This window comes from Rhinopithecus bieti, unplaced genomic scaffold (genome assembly GCF_001698545.2).
Source record: "Rhinopithecus bieti isolate Rb0 unplaced genomic scaffold, ASM169854v2 scaffold_21649, whole genome shotgun sequence".
Lineage (NCBI taxonomy): Eukaryota > Metazoa > Chordata > Mammalia > Primates > Cercopithecidae > Rhinopithecus > Rhinopithecus bieti.
This window is the reverse complement of record NW_016811584.1, coordinates 5,725,887-5,740,299: the sequence shown is the minus strand read 5'-3', so window position 1 is coordinate 5,740,299 and position 14,413 is coordinate 5,725,887. Positions and strand designations below refer to the sequence as shown.

General features: G+C 35.3%; 1 protein-coding gene across 5 annotated transcripts in view; it reads left to right on the top strand.

The window, feature by feature from the left end:
* The window catches only part of FHIT (fragile histidine triad diadenosine triphosphatase), a 1,104,604-nt gene that overhangs the window by 148,692 nt on the left and 941,499 nt on the right, over positions 1 to 14,413 (top strand). For 3 of the 5 annotated variants that reach the window (XM_017894213.1, XM_017894212.1, XM_017894214.1), the window contains exon 2: positions 12,921 to 12,998. The exons of the other annotated variants lie outside the window; for them this stretch is intronic. In XM_017894213.1, the coding sequence (XP_017749702.1) occupies positions 12,935 to 12,998 (64 nt within the window). In that variant the 5' untranslated portion in view covers positions 12,921 to 12,934. The remainder of the gene's footprint in view (positions 1 to 12,920; positions 12,999 to 14,413) is intronic. 5 annotated transcript variants of the gene reach the window in all.

The following is a 14,413-nucleotide window of genomic DNA, read 5'->3' as shown; positions in this document are numbered from 1 at the left end:
ATAGACTGAAAAAATGAACAGGACCCCAGAGATCTGTGACACAATGACAAATGGTCCAATGTTCATGTCATTGGAGTCCCAGAAGAGGATAAAGATAATGGGACTGAAAGAGTATTTGATTAGCTGACAACCAGGCATGGTGGCTCATGCCTGTAATCCCAGCACTTTTGGAGGCTGAGGTGGCCATATTGCTTGAGCTCAGGAGTTTGAGACCAGCCTAGGCAACATGGTAAAACCCCATCTCTACCAAAAAAACAAAAAACAAAAAACAAAAACAAACAAACAAAAAAAAAACAACTAACCAGGCATGGTGGTGCACACTTGTAGTCTCAGCTACTCAGGAGGCTGAGGTGAGAGGATTGGTTGAGCCTAGGAGGCAGAGGTTGCAGTGAGCCCTGATCATGTCACTGTACTGGATAATAGAGTGAGACTCTGTCTCAAAAAAAAAAAAAGAAAAAAGAAAAAGATTAGCTGGGCAGGGTGGTACACACCTGTGGTCCCAGCTACTCAGGAGGCTGAGGCAGGAGGATTTCTTGCACCTAGGAGGTCAAGGCTGCATGCAGTGAGCTGTGTTTGTGCCACTATCCTCCACCTGGGTAACAGAGGGAGACCCTGTCTCAAACAAGCAAACAAACATGAGTATTTGAAGAAATAATGGTTGAAAACTTAACTAATTTGGTGAAAGACAGAAACCTACAGCTTCAAGAAGCTGAATGAACCCTACACATAATCCCAATGAAATCTATGCTGTGATACATCATGATTAATCTTTTAAAAATAAAATATACTGAAAAAATCTCGAAAGCAGTAAGAGAGAAATGACACGTTACCTATAGAGGAATACCAATTCAAATGACAGCAGATTTCTCATAAAATGGAGACCAGAAGGAAATGCCACCGTATTTTTCAAGTACTGAAAGAATTATCAACTGTAAATTCTATGTCTGGAAAAACTCTATTTCTGGAATGAAGAGGAAATAAAAACATTCTCAGATGAAGGAAAAGTAAATGAGTTTGTTGCTAGCAGACCTACTCTTAAAGATTGGCTAAAGAAAATTCTTTAAACAGAAAGGAAACAATAAAAGATGAAATCTTAGAGGATTAGGAAGAGAGAAAAAACATTGAAAAGACATTTGTGGGTACACACAATAAACTATTCTCTTTGAGTTGTATAAATCATGTTTGATGATTAAAACAAAAATTATAATACCATCTGATACTCAATTCAATGTTATTGAAAAATGGGAAGGACAAGAGATTTAAATGGGAGTGAAGTTTCAAACTAGTTAAATGTTGATAACGTAGCCTGTAATAAGTCACATATTAGGTTTTAGTATTCAGGGAAACCACAATGAAAACTATACAAAGAAGTACTTCCCAAAACACTGTATATCAAAATGAAATTCTAAAACATGTTTAGGTTACCCACAGGAAGGCAAGAAAAGAGAAACAGAGGAATGAGAACCAGAGGAATCAAATAGAAAACAAGTAATAAAATGGTGTAGTGAAATGCTAACTTATCAATAGTTACCTAGAATGTAAATCATCTAAATACAATAAAAAGACAGAGATAAACACAGGGAATAATAGAACATAATCTAACTATATGCTGCCTACAAGAAACTCACTTCAAATTCTATGGTTAAGTTGAAAGTAAAAGGGTGGAAAAACATATATCATACAAACATTAATTTTTTTAAAAAATGGGAGTGCTTATACTAGTATCTGATAAAAGTAGACTTTGGAACAAAGAAAATTTCTGGAAACAAGGAGGAACATTATATAATGGTAAAAGAATGGATCTACCTGGAAGACAAAATGATCTTATGTACACACCAAACAACAGAGCCTCAAAATACACAAAGCAAAAACTGATAGAACTGAAAGAGAAACAAATAAATCATCAATTATGTTTGAGGACTTCAGTGTCCTCTCTCAACAGCAAATAGAACTACTGTACAGAAAATCATCAAGAATATAGAAGATTGAGCCATCACAATCAGTAAATAGAATCTAATTGAAATATATAGAACACTCCATCCAGCAATAGCAGAATATACTTTTTATTTCAAGCAACCAAAGAACATTCACCAAAATAGACCATATCATATAGGCCATAAAAAATTCTTAGCAATTTTTTACAGAATGTGTTCTCAATAACAAAAATATGGCAGAAAAATCTCTAAAACGTGAAAATTTATAACACACTTCTAAGTCATCAACAGGTCAAAGAGTAAGTCTTTAAAGGCCTCATCAATAACTTAAGTTCCTACTCTGAGAAACTAGAAAAAGAAGAGAAAAATAAACCAAAAGCGAGTAGACAGAGGAAATAATAAGGATAAAAGAATAAATCAATGAAATTAAAATAAGAAAAAGGTAAAGTCAATGAGACAAAAAGCAGGTTCTTCTAAAAAATTAATACAATTGATAAACTACTAGCAAAATTGACAATAACAAAATTACCAATACCAGGAATGAAATAGGAAATATAAATACAGATCCTGTGGTCACTAAAACATAATAAAAATACTATGAACAACTTTACACTCATATATTCAACCAACATAGAAGAAATAGACCAATTTCTAAAAAAAATCATAAACTAGCTAAACTCAGCCAACATGAAATGAACAGCCCTATCCTAGTCCTATAGCTATTTAAAAAATTGAATTAATAATTTAAAATATCCCAGAAAAGTAATCTCTAGGACTACATTATTTCACTGGAGAATTGTACCAAATGTTTAAAAAAGAATTAATGTCAAATTTACATTATCTCTTCTAAAAAATAGAAGAGGTGGGAACACTTTTCAACTCAGTTTATGAGGTCATGATTACCCTGATACCAAAACCAGGCAAAGACTGCACACAAGAAGAAGGAGGAAGAGGAAGAAGCGGGAGAGAGGAAAGAAGAACACTATAATTCAATGTCTTTTGTAAGTTTGGACTCAGAAATTCTTAGCAAAACAAAGCAAATAATACAAAGAATTTTGTAATATGATCAAGTAGGGTTTATTATATTCCAGGTATGTAAGGTTGGTTCAACAATTTAAAATTAATTAACGTAATATACCATAGAAACAAGCTACAGAAGAAAATTCATTGAGAAAACACTGGAAGAAATTAAAAATAAAATAAAGTAAATAATATCATCATATAAAAAGGCATCTGACAAAATCCAACATCCATTTATAATAAAAATTCTCAGCAATTTAGAAATAGTGATGAATTATCTCAGCTTGTTAAAGAGCATCCTTGAGATTAGAAACAAGGCCAGGAAGTTCACTGTCACAACTTTTATTCAACTAGTACTGGAAAGTCTAGCCAAAACAATAAGGCAAGAAAAGAAAATAGAAGGCATGCAGTTTGGAAATAAATGAAATAAATCTCTATTTGTAGATAGTATGATTATTTACCTATATAATCCCTAGAAATCTACAACAACAAAACTCCTAGAACAAGTGAGTTCAGCAAGGGTGCAGGATACATACAATAATTAATCTTATTTTTACATGCTAACAAAGAAAGTGCAGGTGCCAAAATCAAAAACACTGTATCAATTACAATAGTTCCAAAGAAAATAAAAGATTTAGGTATATACACTTAATAAAACAGGCACAGAGGCCGGGTGCAGTGGCTCACACCTATAATCCCTGCACTTTGAGAGGCTGAGGCGGGTAGATCACCTGAGGTCAGGAGTTTGAGACCAGCCTGACCAACATGATGAAACCACCTCTCTTCTAAAAATACAAAAAATTAGCCAGGCATGGTGGTGCATGCTTGTAATCCCAGCTACTCAGGAGGCTGAGGCAGGAGAATTGCTTGAACCCAGGAGGTGGAGGTTGCAGTGAGCTAAGATTGTACCACTGCACTCCAGCCTGGGCAGCAAGAGTTAAACTCTGTCTCAGAAATAAATAAATAAATAAATAAATAAATAAATAAATAAATAAATAAAACAGGTACAGAGTTTATATTGTGAAATTACAAAATGCTGATGAAAGAAATTAAAAACTTAAGTGAGTAGAGACTTAGAAGCCTCAACATAGTAAAGACGTCAGTTCTGCCCAAATTGATCTTTGAGTAATTAAATTTCTAACAAAATTCTAGCAAGCTTATTTGATCTAAATTTATATGGAAATGCACAGGACCTACAATAGCTAAAACAATGTTGACATAAAATAAAGTGGGAAGAATCACTCCACCCAATATTAAGGCTATATATAGCTACATATATATGTGTATATATATCACTCCACCCAATATTAAGGTTATATAACTGTAGTAATCAAGCCAACATGATTTTGGCAGAAGAATATACAAAATGAAACAGAACAGAGGACCCAGAAATAGACATCCATAAATATGCTCAAATGATTTTTGACAAAGATACAAAAGCAATTTATTGAAGGAAGTCCAGCCTTTCAACAAATGGTGCTAGTGCCTTAGACACCCATTGGAAAAAACAAATGAACATTGATCTAAATCTCATACCTTCATGCAAAAATTAATTCAAAGTGGATCATAGAATTAAATGTAAAATAATAAAAATTTAAAAAATAAACATATGAGAAAATCTCTGGATGTAAGGCAAGGCAAAATGTTCTTAAATAAAATAGTTAGAAATATACCTAACCAAGGAGGTGAAAGACCTCTACAAGGAAAACTACAAAACACTACTGAAAGAAATCATAGATGACACAAACAAATAGAATCACATCCCATGTTCAAGGATGGATAGAATCAATATTGTGAAAATGCCCATATTGCCTAAAGAAATCTACAAATTCAAGGCAATTTTCATCAAAATACCACCATCATTCTTCATAGAACTAGAAAAAAAATCCAAAAATTAATATGGAACCAAAAAAGAGCCCACAAAGCCAAAGCAAGACTAAGCAAAAAGAACAAATCTGGAGGCTTCTCATTTCCCTACTTCAAACTATACTATAAGGCCGTAGTCACCAAAACAGCAGGGTACTAGTATAAAAATAGACACAGAGACAAATGGAACAGAATAGAGACCCAGAAATGAAGCCAAATACTTACAGCCAACTGATCATCAACAAAGCAAACAAAAACATAACGTGGGGAATGGACACCCTATTCCACAAATGGTGCTGGGATAACTGGCAAGCCACATGTAGAAGAATGAAACTGGATCCTCATCTCTCACTTTATACAAAAATCAACTCAAGATGGATCAAAGACTTAAATCTAAGACCTGAAACCATAAAATTCTAGAAGATAACCTTGGAAAACTCTTCTAGATATTGGCTTAGGCAAAGACTTCATGACTAACAACCAAAAAGCAAAAACAGAGATAAATAGATAGGACTTAATTAAACTAAAAAGCTTCTGCACAGCAAAAGAAACAGTCAGTAAACAGACAACCCACAGATGGGAGAAAATCTTCACCATTTATACATCCTGACAGAGGACCAATATCCAGAATCTATAAGGAACTCAAATAAATTAGCAAGAAAAAAACAATCCCATCAAAAAGTGGGCTAAAGACATGAATAGACAATTGTCAAAAGAAGATATACAAATAGCCAACAAACATATGAAAAAATGCTCAACATCACTAATTATTAGGGACATGCAAGTCAAAACCACAATGTAATACTACCTTACTGCTGCAAGAATGGCCATAATCAAAACATCAAAAAATAATAGATGTTCGTGGGGATGTGGTGAAAAGGAACACTTTTACACTGCTGATGGGAATGTAAACTAGTACAGCCTCCGTGGAAAACAGTGTGGAGATTTCTTAAAGAACTAAAAGTAGAACTACTGTTTGATCCAGCAATCCCACTACTGGGTATCTACCCAGAGGAAAATAAGTTATTATACAAAAAAGATTCTTGCATACACATATTTATAGTAGCACAATTTCCTATTGCAAAACTATGGAGCCATCCCAAATGCCCATCAATTAATGAGTAGATAAGGAAACTGTGGTACATACATACCATGGAATACTACTCAGCCATAAAAAAGGAACAAAATAATGATATTCATAGTGACCTGGGTGGAACTGGAGATCATTATTCTAAGTGGAGTAACTCAGGAATGGAAAAGCAAATATTCTATGTTCTCACTCATAAGTAGGAGCTAAGCTATGAGGATGCAAGGGCACAAGAATGATACAATGGACTTTGGAGACTCGGGTGAGGAGGAGGGCGGTGAGGGATAAAAGATGACAAACTGGATACAGTGTATACTGTTTGGGTGATGGGTGCACCAGAATCTCAGAAACCACAGCTAAAGAGCCTATTCATGTAACCAAACACCACCTATTTTTCCAAAACCTATAGAAATAAAAAATTAAAATTAAAAAAACCAAAGTGTCCTTAGATTTAACACCAAAGGCATAATCCACAAAAGGAAAATTGCTAGATCGAACTTCATCAACATTAAAACTTTTGCTTTGTGAAAGCCCAACTACAAAGAATGAAAAGTTAAGTTACAGGCTAGTTGGAAATATCTGCAAACCACATATTATACAAAGAACTAGTATCTACAATACATAAAGAACTCTGAAAATTCAAGAGTAAAAAAAACCCAAACAGTCCAATTAGAAAATGGGCAAAAGACATGAAGAGACATTTCACCAAAGAGAATGGCAGATGGCAAATGAGCACACTAAAAGATATTCCACACCATTAGCCATCAGAGAAATGCAAATAGAAACCACAATGAGATATCATTACACATCTATTAAAATGGCTAAAATAAAAAAAAATTGATAAGGAGGGGATTCTGGGAAGATCAAAAAGTAGAAAGCACCAGGAATCTATCTCCTCACCTAGAGAACAACTGCATGGCATAATCTGTCTGATGTAACTATTTTAGAATTCTAGAGTCTGTTGAAGGCTTTTAATTTCCAAGAGAAGGCTTGGACAGTAAATTGCTCTTAACTGTGGTCGATTTTAGCTCTTAGAATAGTATCAGTTACTCATACCCTACTCACAACCAATGGCAGGCAGCCTTACATGGATTCCAGGAGCAGCCTGCACACAGTTTATGGGAGACAGGGTGTGCAAAAAGGCTACTGTCATTCAAAAATCAGGAATCTGTTCTCTGATAATTGTTGCTTCTGAATTACAAAGGTGCAGATAGGGACAGTGGCCATTGTTGTTGCATTTCCTTCCGTTGTTGCAAGTCCTTTCTCCAGCTGAAATGACTTCCGGGGATTTAAAGAGCTAGCACTCTTTTCCTTTTGTTTTCATTTTTTTTTCTTTTCCCTTTTTTTTTTTGGAGCCAGACATTAAAGACTAGTACATTTAAAGCAGCCACATATACATGGGAAATTAGAAAGTCACTGCTCATACCTAGAGAAAGATGCAGGCTCACAAAAGATGTGAGAAGGACTTAAGTTTACATCTCAGGTTTATCCTCAGCACAGAGACAACCAACAACAATTACAAAAGCAGTTATCACATTATTATATTTAAATGTCCAGTTTTCAACAATAACGACAACAAAATCACAGCACATAAAAAGAAACAGGCAAGTATGGCGCATTCACAGGAAAGAAAATGAACCAACAAGGTCTGTCCCTGAAAAAGTTATAATTGTGGATCTATTAGACAAAAAGTCTAAAGCAAGCATCTTAAAGATGCTCAAAAACCTAAAAGATGTGGAAACAGTAAAAAACAAATGATGTGTGAACTAAATAGCAATAATAATACAGAGATTTAGAAAAGTAAAAGAAAACAAGAGAAATTTTCAGTTGAAAAGCATAATAACTGAAATGAAAAATTCACTGGAGATATTCAAAGGCATATTTGAACAGGTAGAAGAAAGAGTCAGTGAACTTGAAGCCAGGACAAAGGAAATTATGAGTCTTAGGAACAGAAAGAAAAAATATTGAAGAAAAAGGAAAAGAGCTGCTGGACACCATCAAGCAGACCAACATATCCATTGTGGGAGTTCAAAAGCTTAAGAAGAGAGAGGAAGAATAGAGAGATTATTTGAAGACATAATGGTCAAAAGCTTCCCAAATCTGATTCAAGACATAAACATAAAAATCCAAGAAGCTCAATGAATTCCAAATAGGATGAACTCAAAGAGATTCACCCCAAGACACAAGACACATTCTACTTAAACTACTGAAAAACAAAGAGAGAATCTTGAAAGCAACACGAGAGAAGCAACTTATTACACAGAAGGGATCCTCAAAATGATTATCAGAATTATTGTCAGAAATGTAGGAGTCCAGAATGCAATGGGCTGACATATTCAAAGGGCTACAGAAACAAACAAACAAACAAACAAAAACACACCTGTCAACCAAGAATCCTACATTCGGCAAATTGTCCTTCAAAAGTGAGTAAGAAATTAAGGCATTCTCATATTCAAAAAAAAAAAAACCCAAGCTGAGGAAGTTTATTACCACTACACATGCTCTGTAAGAAATGCTAAAATGAGTTCTACAGGTTAAAATGAAAGGACACTAATAGTAACTTGAATCTTAGTTAAGAAATAAAGTTCTCAGTAAAGGTAAAAACATGGGCGATTATAAAAGCTAGTATTATTGTAATAATGTTTTGTTAACTCCATTTTTTTCTACATGATATGAGACTAATTTTTTAAAATTATTAGCCTAAAAGCTAGTATTATTGTAACTTTGGTTTGTAACTCCACATTTCGTTTTCTACAGAATTTAAGAAGCTAATACATCTTTTAAAATGTTAGTTTATATTCTGGAGCATATTGCACGAAGGTATAATTTTTTGTCATCAATACTTTAAAGAAGGGGGGACAGAGAAGTAGAGGAGCAAAGTTTTTGTATGTTATTAAAGTTAAGCTGATATAATTCCAAATTAGAATCGATAACTTTAGGGTATTAAATATAATCCCCATGATAAGTATAAAGAAAATAGATACAGAATATACACAAAGGGAAATGAGAAAGGAATTTAAATGTTTCATTACAAAAAATAAACTAACCGCAAAAGAAGACAGGAAATGAGGGACAGAAAAAAAAAAAAAAACTGTAAGGTATATAGAAAATCAATAGCAAAATGGGACAGAAGGAAGTCCCTCCTTATCAGTCAGCCTTAAAAAGGAAGTGAATTCTGACATATGCTACAACATGATTGAAACTTGAGGACATTATGCTAAGTGAAATAAGACAATCACACAAAGACAAATCCTGTATGATTTCATCTATTTGTGGTGCCTTTAGTATTCAAAATGGTAGAGACAGAAAGTAGAATGGTGGCTAGGGGCTGAGGAGAAGTAGGAATTGAGAGTTGTTAAATGGTGTAGAGTTTCAGTTTTGCAAGATGAAGAGTTCTGGAGATGGATAGGTGGTGATGGTTGTAAACAGTATGAATGTACTTAATACCACTGAAATGTACACTTAAAATGGTTAAGATGCTAAATTTTATGTTATGTATATTTTACCACAAAAAATTGAAAAAAAAATAACAATAACGCCAAATGCTGGCAAGGATGCAAAAAAATTGGATCAGGAAAATTGGATACATTGTTGTAAAATGTACCTAAAGGCAGGCCATGTGATTAGAACCACCTAAGGGATGGTGGTGGATATGGAATCTGATCAGATATTGAGGGTAATCAGATATTGAAGATGAAGTATTCTGGATAAACCAGTCTAAGAGGATTCTTGCTAAAATTGGACAATACAGAGAAAGACACAGAAATCCAAAAGTTAAGGCCTGATTAGGGAGAGAATCAGAGGAGCCTGATTAAAGTTTGGTCAAGGAGAGACTCTTGGTCAATAGCTGTAATTTCACTGTACACAGATGGTACTTAATACATATTTATTGAATGGATAAGTGACTTACCATCATTTCACCACTAGATGATTCCTTTAGTCATTGACTATCTGCCAGACACCTGGGTTTGCAAAATGAGAAAATGAAGGACCCAGGACAACGAGCTCATTTTGCCTTAGTGCAGCATTGACGTCCTCCCAACTGAGGTCAGTGTTTCCCAAGGGGGATCTATTGGCATTCTGGGCAGGAAAATTCTTTGCCATGTGGTAATAACACACTACAGAACTTTTAGCAACATTTTGAGAACTCTCTAGATGTCAGTTTTGCCCTCCAATTGCTGAGACATCAAAGAAATGCCCTCACCCCCTCCATTTCCTAGTGCCTCCTAGGGACACTGGTTGAGAACAAGCGCTTTGTCTCTTTCTAATTATTATAGCTCCAAGAGAGCTTGGGGATGGACATAATTCATGAGCTACATTTCATATCCTCCTGTGGCATGGTTGCATGTATGTTATAGAAAGAAATAGGACTTCCTTGCCTTCTGAGTGGCTCTAAGTTTGAGTTTGAATTTGTTTAAAGTATTAATTTGGCTTTTATTTTCCTGGTTGTTTTTTTTTTTGTGAACATAAAAAAATTCCCTTTCAGAAAATGCTGCTGAGCACACACCATATAGCACTCTGCAAACCAACCTCTTTCAATCTCAATAGAAGAAAACCATTTGAAAGGGAAAAGTATTACTGGATTATTTTTGTCAATGTGCAAAATCTCTTGAAAGGACAATTTTCTCTTGTTGACTAGCAGAAAAACAGCAGTGTTAATTAAGTTGCCTTGTTAAATCTGAAAGAATGTACATAGTTAGTGCTGGAAACCCTTCTAATTGCCTTTGTGGAAAGGCATCAAAGGGATCCACAAGCATCTCCGTTAGAGGAGTGCTGAGGCTTGAGCTTGGGCCAATGGGACCTTTGGGAAAAACTCCCGGGGAGATGGAGGGTGGAGAAAGCCAGAATTATCATTTCACATATTGAGCGCTTGACAAGTTTGCTTCCTTTTCCTCCATTCCCTTTGGAGAGAGGGGAAGGATATGAGTTTGAATGGAGAGTCTGTAGAGGTGCCCCAATTCATTTGGGTGCGGACATCCTCACACTTGCTATCTTGGCCCATAGTAGCAGGTAAGCCTTCTAGCTGTGGGAACAGGAAGAACAAATCTTGTCCCCAGTAATAGAGTTCTTTCAAAAGACCCCAGGCAAAGTGTGCAGCTTGTATAGAAAACAACAAACACAAAATGATGATTTGCATTAAAAAATGAAAACACTGTTGCTTTCTCATAAATCTAGTTCTGGGATAGGAATTTGGGGGGAACAGAGAGCCCCAGAAGTGTAGAAGAATGAAATTTGAGGTAAAAACAGGAGTTCAGAGGTCCTGCTTTTGTACCCTGCTTGAGTTTCAGATGAGATAAAACTAGCAGCTCTGCTAAGTTGCAGTGCGAAGGCTTACATGGCTTCTTGAGAAAAGCAATTTATTTTAGATTATAGCACAGCAGCTATCATTTAAACTGCTAGGGATTGTAATTGAACTCAGAACCAACCTTTTCTGTGAACACAGGGTGCAGTAATAAGTTTACCCAGGCTGTTCTAAATGACATGGACACCAGGCTTTCAGGACAGAAAGGCATAGTAGCCAAAACATGGAGTCACTAGTGTCTTGCCAACCTTCCAACAACTAACCCCTTCAAAAATACATTCTGGGAAATGTACCTAGCTGTGTATTGAAATATACACTTGCTGTCTGCTTTCTGTGATATTAATATGAATTGGCTAGGAGACAGCAATCTTGGGGATATGAAAGAATATGCAATTAGCACTAGGGAACTTTTTGTTCAATTCCCATCTTTATCTAGGGTCATGACAAAGCTTGGGGTGGGGAGTTTGAGGAGAATACAGAATAAATAAATACAGTTCCTCTTGATACTGGATAATCTTTGATTTGATAATGAAGGTGATGTGCTTACCCTCCAAACCCCCAAATATCCTCCCGTCATTAAGCCCTAATGAAAGCTTAATTGTTCTGTCGAGATAAAATGATGTGTCTCATTTCCGTACACTGCATTTGCTCTCTCCTTGTTATAAATAAATCCAGTTATACTTTATTCACTATTCCTCCAGAGTTGTCCAGCGGCTTAGAAGACAGTATTTCATACAGGCTCCATTATGTATTGTTGTTTTTAGTAAAAGAGCTTGTAACAATATACTTGCTCTTTTTATAATATCTTGGAGTTGTTTTTTATGAAAGTAAAATCAGCACGTACTTAAAATCAAATGGTTTTGAAACACCTACAGTGGAAAGTAATAGTTTCCAATCCCACCCTTCCCACCTCCACCTGAGCTCCCTAAATGCAATCACTTTTCAACATTCCTTGTTTTACTTCCATATTGCTAGTTAACACTTATTTATTTTTTATGTTATCAACTGATTTTCTTCCAAAGACAGGAAGTATTTGGCTTACACTAACTTACACTAACCTTTTCACATGCTCCCACCATAACATGACATCATTCTCAACTTCTATTGGGCTTGCCACTTCTAAATTGTATTTATACCTCCCCTGATTGGTGCATCAATCTAGTCTGTGTCTCTTGCCTCCACATATCACAGGATGAGATATGGGCACTCAATACCCTTTTCTTCACTGGTCTTCTTTCCCTTCCACTTTCCATTCTCAGTCAGCTATATACCATTACTTTTGCATTGTCAAATTTAATTTACATTTGCTCTGTCACCAGAGTGGTCTTTCTTTGTGATTTTTCCAAAGTTGGAAATAATGAAAATATTTGCACAATTAAGATTTTGCTAAATTATTTAGTGCAGCCCCACATGGTCTCTGTCTCAATTCCTGTGATACTCAAAGATTGTGTCTAGAATCAGGTTCAAATGGGTTCTCTTCCTTTAAATCATTTTATCAAAATCATTCCACCTTTTAGTTTCTGTAATATATATTTCAAGTTTTTCTAAGAAAGTTATTTTTGTTTGTTTTTGCTGGAATTTCTGATGTCCTATTGCCTTTTCTGAGTATATACCTCAATAATATCTTCAAGTTTTTTCAAGCTAATAATTACACTCTTTGTTATATTAGTCCTGTCTCTTATAGACCTCCATTTTGCTCCCATTTGAACAGGTTGCTCTGTGGACATGCTGTGTAGAATCGTAATGAGACGTGCCCATTGCTCTCCAGGGTTGGAGTCACTGTTTGCTGGTTTGAATGAATTTTCTTTCTTTTCTAATTTGCCTTCTGATTTTGCTATTAGCTTCCTAAGAAAGGGTGTGTATTAGACCATTTTTGCTTTGCTATAAAGAAATACCTGAGACTGGGTAATTTATAAAGAAAAGAGGTTTAATTGGCTCATGGTTCTGCAGGTTTTACAGGAAGCATGGTGCTGGCTCGGCTTCTGGGGAGGCCTCAGGAAGCTTACAATTATGGCAGAAGGGGAAGGGGAAGTAGGCACATAATGTAGCAAAGATAGGAGAGAGAGAGTAGGGAAGCGAGGTGCTACACAATTTTAAACCACCAGATCTCACATGATCTCAGAGCAATAGCTCACTTGTCACCAAGGAAATAGCCCAAGCCATTCATGAGGGATCTGTCCCATGATCCAAACACCTCCCACCAGGCCCTCCCTCCAGCATGGGGATTACATTTTGACGAAATTTGGGCAGGAACAAATATTCAAACCATATCAGGGTGAATGGGAGGTAAACTTTCTGCATCCCTGCAGGTTTAGAATTTTTTATTTTGCCCTCAAAACACAATTGATAGTTTGGGTATAGACCTCTTTGTTGAAAATCCTTTTCCCTGTCTTTTAGTATGCAATCCTGCTGCTGCTAAGTCTGACGCTACTCTGATTCTTTCTTATTTTGTAGGCTACCTTCTTTTATTTCACTATTCAGGAAGTTGTTAGGAATTTCATTTTTCTATCACTTTACAGTTAATTCTTCTTGGTATCAAGTAGATTCCTATAATTTGAACATTCATCTTTCCCTTTAACTCTGGGGAATTTTCTAATGTAATCTCTTTGATAATTCCCTCCACTCCAGTTTCTTTTTTTCTTACTGTGAAAATTCCATTAATCATCCTTAGACCTCCTGAATTGTTCATCTATATATTTTATTTTTTTCTCACTTATTTCTGTACTTGGTCTAGGAGATTTTTTCCAACTTTGCCTCCAAACTTTCTATTGAATTTTTTTATTTATGCATTTATATAATTCCAAAGAGCTCTTTCTTATCTGATTATTCCTTTTAATAGAACCGTTTTGTTTTGCAGTTACCAAATCTCCTCAAATCTTTCTTGATGATATTAACTAGATTTTATTTTTAAAGTTTGTGTCTTTCCCCTAAACTGTTTTCTCCAGTGTCATGTTTTCTGTTGTTTTACTTTCTCATTTTCTTTTCTATGGTAGACTTTCTTGTCATATTAAATTTCTGGTGATCTGTGGTGTGTGTGTGAAAGAATGAGGCAATAAGAAGGCTATTGTTGGGGTCTATTTTTAAGCGGGTGGGTCTTGTGAATAGCAAGCTTGAAGAGTTTCAGTTTAGGGTGTGTGCATGGGAACTGGGGGATCTCAATGTGCTAGAGTAAGGTTTGTTTTTTTTTTTTTTTTTTTTTTTTTT